The sequence below is a fragment of the Protopterus annectens genome, chromosome 3.part1, assembly GCF_019279795.1.
Source record: "Protopterus annectens isolate FY-2018-M chromosome 3.part1, PAN1.0, whole genome shotgun sequence".
NCBI lineage: Eukaryota > Metazoa > Chordata > Ceratodontiformes > Protopteridae > Protopterus > Protopterus annectens.
This window is the reverse complement of record NC_056732.1, coordinates 1798303213-1798313212: the sequence shown is the minus strand read 5'-3', so window position 1 is coordinate 1798313212 and position 10000 is coordinate 1798303213. Positions and strand designations below refer to the sequence as shown.

Here is a 10000-nt window from a genome sequence, read left to right as displayed (position 1 = left end):
ATCAAAGTAACAGTAACCATTAGACTCAATATAAGAATCACATGAATAGAAACTCATTTAAAGTGCTAGTGCTACTATCTAAAACATTTTCTTTAACCTCATTATTTACATCTTTAAAATAATATTTCAAATGTAACTTCCTGCAGAATTTAAAAATATCACATTTCAATTCATGTAACCATGGAAGAACCGTAGGTATAAATTCTAAACCCCGGTTTAACACAGCAAATTCAGTCTCAGAAAGAAAATGTCCAGATAAATTCACAACATAACCACTTGAAACATTGCAACAGGGAGATTTAGCATTTACCTCACTTATAGCATTGTGGTTGATGTTGTTAATGAAATTCCATGTTGTCTTATTCCTGATATCGCTTGGTGCCTTGCCCCCCCCACCATAACTTTGTTGTAAATTACAAAAAGTTTTTTGAAATTGTTCTGTTTGCTGAGCCACTGGCAGTGATGGAAATTCTCTACTCTCCCCTCCATCCTCTGCCAATGATGTATACTGTCCCTCTGACACTGAATAAGAAGAGTCTTGTGATTTTAAGTTGTTTCCTGGTTTTGAAAACCTGACATGATAGCGTGTCTTCCTGCGATTATTCTTGCTTGCAAAAGCATTGCCCCTCTCATAATCCCTGACATACCAAAGTAACTTGCCCTTCTTTCTATCAATGATTTCTGCTTCATATGTTTTTAATTTATCATTAATGTCCATTAAGAATTTGTCCAGTGTCTCAGCAGTACTGCTAGATGACAGTGTGCAACATAATGCATGAATAGATTATTTAAGTTGTTTGTGTTTCACTCTGTCTTGCTCCAGCAAAATCTAGACCCATTCACTGGTACATTTATGGATGGCTGCTACCCACCGCTTATGAAACACAACATCAGTCTCACTTTCTAAGTTAAAGGGCAGGGAGGGGTCTTTGCATGCTCTTAAACCTCTAGGGGTAATGTCCAAATCAATATACTTCTGCAAGCTTTGTAATTTAAAAAAAGTTGCAGTCTCTTTCCAGATATCTTTCTCAAGTTGCTCAAAAAGTAACTTACTTTCTGCTGGAAAGAGGCAGCTGGCGACCCACATTGTTAAACACATTGGAATGCAGTTTACTTCTCTCCTCTTCCCATTTCTCCCAAGGATGATGTAAAATGTTACTATTGCCATCAGTCCTAGATAACCCTTTCAGCAACAGGCTGTTAAAAACATAGCTACAGGCCTTGTTCATTTTCTTTCAGCTCCAGAAAGGTTCCTCAGGTTAAATCCATAGAGTCTTGACTAGGCCATCCGACTCTACAGATCTTTAATCAGAACACCTACTGTAACTCTTGATGAACCTGTGACTGAATATCCAACTCCTGATTTGCCTTTGTCAATCAGTTTCTTTTCATACATCACTAAACTAATAATTGGCTAATGCAATTCATTTCTTGACTAGATTGCTGTGAGAAAGTAGCAAACACAAGTCACTTTACACTTTTCAAGGTACATACACCACTAACAAAAGTAGGATATTGTCAAGAAACGTGGGGCACTACACATGTATAAATGAACATTAGGTAAAAGTTTGTAACTTATGAATGAGTGAAAAACTGTGATTTTAAAGCCGGCACAAATCTCAATTTGCCTTTGACAGAGCCATAATACTACAACCTGGGTTCCAGCAAGCTTTACGTCAGAGACTTCAGCCAGGGAGCTAGAAGTACGCTGTGTGAAACTGGCACTCCATTGTCAAGAGCAAGAAGATGCCTCTTTGGGATCACCTGTTGATGCCCCAACCATTTCACTGCAGACAGCACGTTAGAGCGTATATGGTCACATAAAAACCTGTGTTATACATTATGACCTATCTTTTAACTAATGGTGAAATTATTAGTCACATCAATATTACAAGAGAAGCAGATAAGGCAGTTATCAGTATATTTGCAAAATATAGACTTGGCATGGAGTAAGTGAGAGTATCTAGCCTTCATTCAGGTAGCATACAAGAAATAATAAACATTACCTGAAGGATTCAGAAAAGAATGACTAAGAAATTAAATGGAATTAAGTGATAAATGCATACTGCATGTGCAGCCCGGAAGCTCTGTGTGCCAAAAAGCTTGAGTTATAGTAGGAGAAGAAGAGACTATCTGTGGTACATAGTAACTTCCCTGTTACATATTTAATGGAACGTGCTTGATTAAATCCCCTACAGGCTAGATAATTTTTCAGGGGAAGAATGAATGGTTTTAATTACAGAAAAATTAAAAGAAAACTTGTTCAGTGAGCGAACTGCCAGTCTATATTTGCTACCAGAGGTAATAAAAGGACTGTAATACTAAAAGATGTAATGTTTTGTTGGGTGAGCACGAGTAACAGAAAATATGAATTATGGTAAATTGGATGGCAGTGTGGATATTATGTATCATCTTCCACATTCTGCAATTGCTCTGTGTTCTCCAACGTATTGCTAACTGCTCACATAGCTATACCCTCTCATATGATTATAATAACCATGTGATCCTGAGTACTGTCTAAACAGGTAATATTTGATTATAGAAATGCTGTTACTGAACAACTATATCCAATTTTTAGAATGTTCTGTCATTTCTGCTCCTTGAGTTCAGTGAAAGCAAACTTCTATTTGTTCTGGTAGCTACTACTTCTGGGCAACAACTTTAAAATGATTTCTTACACCACGTGCAGTATAATGAACACAACATAGTGAAAAAATAACTTTCTCTTAATTTTTAGTGTTTAGAAGCAAACTTTTGTTTGTTTCCAATTTGCCTACAGTCTTAAGTATCAGTAATTTTCTACATCTCAGTGCATGCTAGTAAAAGTTTTTCTCTTTTCCCTAGACATTATTTTTCCCCTTTTGATTAGCATCAGGTTCTAGTCATTTTCCTTCCAAGGCTTTTGATGGTTTCTATCAGAATTATTGTGGTAGGTAGCTGGGGACTGCTTTCCTTTTGCACTGTTATTCTGTGATGACGTGTGACATTTTGTAGCCCACAATGCACAACCAGCATGAAAAGTTTGCTTGTGCTCCTGGCACCTGGTAACTTATTCCTCCTTGTGTCAAAACTGAAACCTTTCAAAGATCCTGTACAGCAATAAGATCTTACTTCAGACTGTGCTGACTTTTACTCAGACCAAAGTGTAATGTGATGTATATACATGCACCATCTGATGCTCTTTAGTACATAGCATGCTGATCCTTTGTTGAGGTATGAAAAGTATATTACAGTGTGGTGGGAGAAGGCAGCTAAGTAACTCAAAAAACCCTTGGAAAAATACTCTTAGAATGTATACCTTTGAAAGCATTTGTTATGGAACATAACTTTCTTAGTTCATAATGTCACTGGAATGAAGTAAAGATGATGATTACAAATGCAACCCATATTCATTGCTTTACATCTCTTTCTTTTCATAGAACTGATACTTATTTACAGACAAGTTAGTGAAATATGTCGAAGGTCTAATATTGAATTCAAATTTAATGATCTAAATGAAGAAGACGAGGAGTGTTTACCTTCTACATCAGGGGCTGCAAAAAGTACCACTTGTACAAAAAAAATAGATTTTCATGAGGGAATATGTGGCATGGATGATGAGGACGGTAATACCTTTCCAAAGATCTACCACAGCCCTACACAGGTAAGCATGTGTGTGAATGATACGAGGTTGCAATCCCCTTTGTGAAGAAATATTCACTAGAAATGTCAGGCTGTCAGGGGTCTTACATTTGGGAACTAAGATGTAAAATTTTAGCCAGCTTAATTGTTTAGATGGATAAAGTTATGATTATGGCATAGGTAACTCAAGCCCAGTTCACTGCTTGGGCACAGGAAGAGCTGCCATAGAAGAGAGAAAAAGGGCAAAACTATGCTTTGCCTGCTCACCTCTCCTGAGGTTTGGGTGACCTCATATGCTCAAGGTGCATCCTCCATGTAAGAATCCCCAGTGGAAAGTAAGGATCACACAGATACACGTTTGTTACAATAAGGAGGGATTTTATTTTTTTATTGTCATTTGATTACTGGGAAAGTCTGATTAGGTAGAAGCCAATTTTCATCAGAGGCCTAAGGAGAAAAACTCCAAATTATTGCAAAACATTTTAAGAACAATAATTTTACAATCTTCATAAATAAAACAAGAACATCTGCAGTTTAAATAATTACAACAAATTAGTGATAATATAAAACATTGGTTAAGAATTGATACAAGTTATATGACAATCATTTAATATTTATAGACATTTTAGACAGTTTGTAGTGAAATTAAGGTAAATTAGTCTAACATGAACAAGAGTTGCATTATGAAGTGAGGGAAAAACAGGTTTGTGGTATATTTAGAGAGAAAGTCAGGGAAGAGAATTTGATAGAAGTAAAGAAGTAAGTGAAGAAGGGAGAGTAAGAAGGTAGAAGGAACGAATAGGCACTTGTTCACATTTAGGGATATAGGTTATCCTGGTTTTGAGCAAGAACAAAGCCAAATTTTAGTTAGGAAGTGTTTCAGATTGGTTTTGAAAGGTGGGAATGGAGGGTATTGACCTAACAGATACAGGTAAGGCGTTCTAGGCCTTGGCAAGCTTGTATAAGTGCAGACAATACCTCGCAGATTTGACAGGTTTGTAGACAGAAGTTTTTGGTCACTGGATCACAGTGACCGACTGGTAACATAGTTGTGCAGACTGTTGTTTGGTGCTGGACAGGCAGATCAATGCTGGATAATTTTATAGGTGGTAATAAGCGGTGTATATATTAGTTGATGAAGCAGTTCTCGGCTTTTTAATGCTATACTGTGGTGGGTTCTAAAAGGGGTATTTGCTGCAAATTTAGCAACTTTGTTATGCAATTGTTCAGGTTTAATTTTTGTGAAAACTGGAGGTTAGTAAGGATGAGAGTGCCATAAAGAAGTGTGTGGTGGAGATAAGTAGTGGCAAGTGTAGTTTTAGTTCTGTCCGTGAGAAAGTTTTTGGTTGTGTAAAGCATCCCTAGTTTTTGATGAGTTTTACTTATGTAATTTTATATATACTCTGTGATTTAAAGTCTATGAAATAATACATGGACTCTAAGGACCTCTTACTAAGTTTGCTACTACCCCCTTTATCTTGACAAGAAGACTATACTCTATATATGCCAGTTAGTTAGCTTCAGAAAATCACTATCACGCCTAATACTTTGCTGTGAGAGGTGACTTAAATATTTGTATTACCAAGAGAGAGGACATTACATTTTGTTTTTTTTTTTCATGAGAGAAAGATTTTGGGGAAAAAAAATAGTAGTTTGGTCTTTTTTGGATTGAGCATTAGTTGTGAGGTATAAAGCTATTTTTCAGGGGCTGTTAAAGCTTCATGAGTAATTTTTTGGAGGTATACCAAGTTGTCAGATGTACAAATGAGAGTAGAATCATCTATGTTTTGTATTAGGGTGGCCTGTTTTGTGGATGTATACAGGGTTTTGGTGAAAATATTAAAAAAGGAGGGGACCAAGGATAGAGCCGTATGGTATACCGGTGGTGACTGGGAAGTAAGGAGAGAGCATGGAGTGTCATTTTACTGACTGATACCTGTTGGACAGGTAGCTTTTGAATCACAGAAGAGCTGGCTGAGAGAGACCTAGAGAGGACATTTGAAGTAGAAGTTTGCTGTGACAAACTGTCGAAGGCTTTAGACAAGTCAAGGAAGAGAGATATTTGCCATTATTTCTTGCTTTATTAACACTATCTGTATAAGTTAGAAGGGCAGTGCTAGTACTATGAGAAGGACAAAAGCAGTGTTGTGTAGGGGATAGGAGTTCTTCCTGCAGGAAATAGTCTAGCAATTGTTTTTAAATACATTTTTTCCAAGTATTTTAGCAATGGGAGATAAGATAACTATAGGTCTAAAGTTACACCCACCCTCAGGTCAAATTATAACTGAGAGGAATCACTTTGTAGCCAGCACAAAGCAATTAACAAAGAGATATGAAATTAGACAGGTTTTAAGCTAACTAACTGGCATATACAGTATAGTCTTCTGGTCAAGATAAAGGGGACAGTAGCCAACTTAATAAAATGTCCATAGAGTCCATGTATTATTTCATAAACTTTGTCACAGAGTGAGCATGTATTTGACTGATTAAAGTGAATATACAGCAAGATGTTAAGTTGTCAATCTCGCCTTCATTCTTGCTGGATGGGTTCGGAGCCGAGGCACTTGCTAAGCTCGAGAGCTAATTTTACCAGCTCGAGGCAACCCTATATACCATGAAGCAAGGCGGAGACTACCCAGATCTCGTTTGCCGCTTCGCTAACGAGGTGCCATCTTTTACCAGCTCTAGGTAAGTGAATAGTTTTTGAGACTTTTCGTCTACCCCCCTTTAAATTTATATATATATTTGTGTTTTGTTAACCTTAATGACTTACTTTAGCCCTATTCCCATCAGTGTTCCCTTTTTTTCGAGTATTTTATTCCCTTTCCCTAGCTTAGGCCTTAGGCCTTCCCCTCCCTAAATTTTTTCCTGTCAGGGATTGTTTGTGCATGACTGTGTGTTATCCCTGTTTATTTTAAATTGTTGGATTGAGTGTTTTTGTGTGTGTGTGTTACTATTTTGTGTTTCCTCGACACAGTTATGTCGAAGGACACTAAGGTCTCAGGTTTCAAGAAGTGTGACTCGTGCTGTCAGAAGATGTCTCTGACAGACGGTCACACTTCTTGTGTTTATTGCCTGGGACCTTCGCACCTGCAGCACTCTTGTGCTATCTGTCATGCTTTCAGCCCAAGAGTCCTGCAGGAGAGAAAAAATAAGCTGATATTAAGGGGCTTATTAAAGCCCGAGAGCTCCCCGACTAAGTCGGCGCCGGGGAAGCCCTCGAAACCTGTTAAGCCTTCGGCTCAGACTTCCAAGCCATCGGCTTCAGGTTCATCCTCACCAGGGTCGAGATTGGCTCCGGCCGGAGCCGATCCTTCCACCTTACCAGTCTCAGTATCGGCTCCATCCGGCGCCGATACTGTCAAATCCAGACATTCAGTGTCGGCTCCGGCTGGAGCCGACGTGTCTTCGGCTCCGTTGGCTCCATTGATCTCAAAAAAGAGCTCTCGATCCCCTTCAGTGGAATCCATACATTCGGCTCCGAGATCACCCTTGCTCTCGGAGCAGAGCCATCAGAGCCGTTCTTTTCGGTCGTCCTGCTGTCTGATCACGACCTCGAGAGAGTGGTGAGTAGACTATTAAAGTCTCAGGCATTGGCCCAAATACTCCATAGCCCATCTCAACAGATGGTAGCTATTTCACATCCACCAAACATTCCTCCTACGACTCTCTTACAGAGCTCGGAGCCGGAGCTCCTCGGAACCAGCACCATTGTGGCTTCGGAGCCGATACCACCCCTTTCGGCTCCGTCATCCTCTGCTCCGATTTCCTCCTTGAGACCTTCATTTGAGGGATCCGGGCGTCTGGTCTCTCTCGTCAGCTGCGAGGGGGCGAGTGGCATCGGACCCTTGTCCGACCCCGTTCTCCCTCTCGGAGATTCGGCGTTGGTGAGCTCAGCCCCGACATCTGCCTCGGAGCCTTCCCTCTCGGTGAGGCCTGGGGTTCCTATCTCTTCGGAGCGAGAACTTTCTGGTCTCTCTGACGGGGGAGCCTTTGAGGTGATGAGGAGTGTACTAGCCCCTGGGCTTAGTCAACGGACAGTTCCATCAGCTCTTCCCACTACAGTGCCTGCTGACGTCTCTTCCCACTCTCTTGCTCCCGGACCCAGAGATCCAATGCCTCAGGTTTCCCCATTGGGAATATCTTCCTCTTCCGAGGCTTCTCCTGATCCATCAGGGGAACCCCCGCGTAAGAGGACATGTAAGAGGAAACATCTAGACTCCCCTGAGTCTACTACATCAGATACTGACCTGGATGAGTCGGAGGGATCCCCAAGGTCCTCCTCTGAGGATGTCTCATTTTCAGACATCCTTGAACTCCTTAAGCAGATGGGGAACTGGCCCTCCCTTAATCCTTCTGAGGGCGAGTCAGTATACCTGGAGGCATTTGGATATCGACCCTCCACCTCCTGGGTGTCTCCGCCTTTCGACCCTCTCATGGAGGTAGTGGCTTGGAAGGCGTGGATGGCTCCAGATTCGGTGGAACCTATCCCTAGGAGGCCTTCAAAATTTATTACGGCCCCTCAAGATAGACAATATTTAACAAAGGGTGTCCCAGTTGACGCCATGGTGGTGGCTGCTGCCACCAAGAAGGAATTAGCTGATTTTTCAGTACCTGTCCATCCTCCTAACAAGGATTCTAGGACTATGGACAGGTACGGTAAGCGGAATTTTTCTTCAGCGACTTTTGCCATGAGATCGCTGAACTACTTATGCCACTTCACCCGCCTTCAAAGAGATGTTCTTAAAGAGTTGGGAGAAGTTTTACAGGATCCGTCAGCTGCTGGGTCTCAGGATAAGATTAGCTCACAGCTAGGAATCCTTAACTCCATTGCTAACTCCTCCATGCGGCTCATTTCTTATGCAGCCGATGGAGCGAGTAGTGCCGCAGGCACAGGAGTGGCTTTAAGGCATCAGTCCTGGATGCGGCTTTGTAATTTTGCAGACCCCTTCAAGGCATCCTTCACAAACTCCCCCTTTGATGGGTCGACCTTGTTCGGACCTCAAGTGAAAGACACTTTGACTAGATGCGAACAAGATGGCAAGACTCTTTCTGCTGTAGGAGTCCGTTTCTCCACCCCTTCAAGACCTTACCCCAAAGGACAGAAGGGAGGGAAAATGTGGTTCTGCAAATCTGAAGGAGTCCCGCCTGATGCACAAAGTCAATTTATCCCCAGAGGCAGATGGGGTAACAATAATAAACGCCGCCCTAGGGGCAGAGGTGGTCCGCAGAATCAGGGTAGCAGAGAGCCTCTTTCTGACAAACCCTTCCAGCATCCCTGAGATGTTGCCCGATTGTCCACCTTCGGAGGCAGTCAGGGGAAAATTATCACTGTACCCAATAACCTGGCTTTCAATTTCTCAAGACTAATGGGTACAGTCAATTTTATCCAAGGGTTATAAAATTCCCTTTATTCAAACCCCAATTCAACAAAAGGGAACCCTTCCAGACGTTCCACCCGGTCTAAGGGAACTAGCAGTACTAGAAATATCAAAACTGCAAGTAAATAGAGCCATCCAGCCAGTCCCAGCGGACCAAATAGGATCTGGAATCTACTCAAGGTTCTTTTTAGTTCCAAAAAAGACAGGGGACTGGAGACCAATATTAGATCTGAGCAAACTCAACAAGTTTGAAAAAGAAATCAAGATTCCGGATGGTCACGCTTCAGTCCATTCTGCCCTTTCTGGGCAGGGACAATTGGATGTGCTCGATAGATCTTCAGGATGCGTACTATCACATAAAAATTCACAGATGCTCCAGAAGATTTCTCCGCTTTCGGCTGGGGACCAGTCACTTCCAATTCAGAGCCCTGCCCTTTGGACTCACTACAGCCCCCAGAGTGTTCACCAAATGTATGGCAGTGGTTACGGCTCACCTGAGACGTCAAGGATTCCAGGTGTTTCCATATCTAAACGACTGGCTCCTCACTGCCACCACCAGACATCAGCTTCTCCAAGCCAGATATTACACCATTCACAGACCAATAACCAAACCACAAACTATTAAAATTCCACAGAGGCAAAGGCTCACCCAACGGTACTTTATTGCAAACAAGATACACAATTTCACCACAGCTGACCTAGGTTTCGTCCAAAATGACTTCATCAGAGTGTGGTGAACCAAAGAAATACTTTATATACAATCAAGTCATTCAATTGTGTCTTCAATTAACCAATCAAAGAACACTTAAATCACCATAGAAAACAGTAAAGTCAAACATTTTACCTTACATATACTACAATAGAAAATATATGTAAGTAATAAAAAATAAATAATAATGATACTGAAAGTTATAAATCACAGTGGGATCTAAATTTAATTTTAACATCCTTGATTCTTCCCCCGTTCGAACCTGCAGCTGCCTGTTCTTTGAAATTGC

At 41.1% G+C, this 10000-nt stretch overlaps 1 protein-coding gene across 1 annotated transcript in view; it reads left to right on the top strand.

Annotated features, from left to right (window-relative positions):
* The window catches only part of LOC122798681 (nuclear GTPase SLIP-GC-like), a 1112600-nt gene that overhangs the window by 806395 nt on the left and 296205 nt on the right, over positions 1–10000 (top strand). The window contains exon 8 of the mRNA XM_044067773.1: positions 3420–3643. Coding sequence (XP_043923708.1) covers positions 3420–3643 — 224 coding nt within the window. The remainder of the gene's footprint in view (positions 1–3419; positions 3644–10000) is intronic.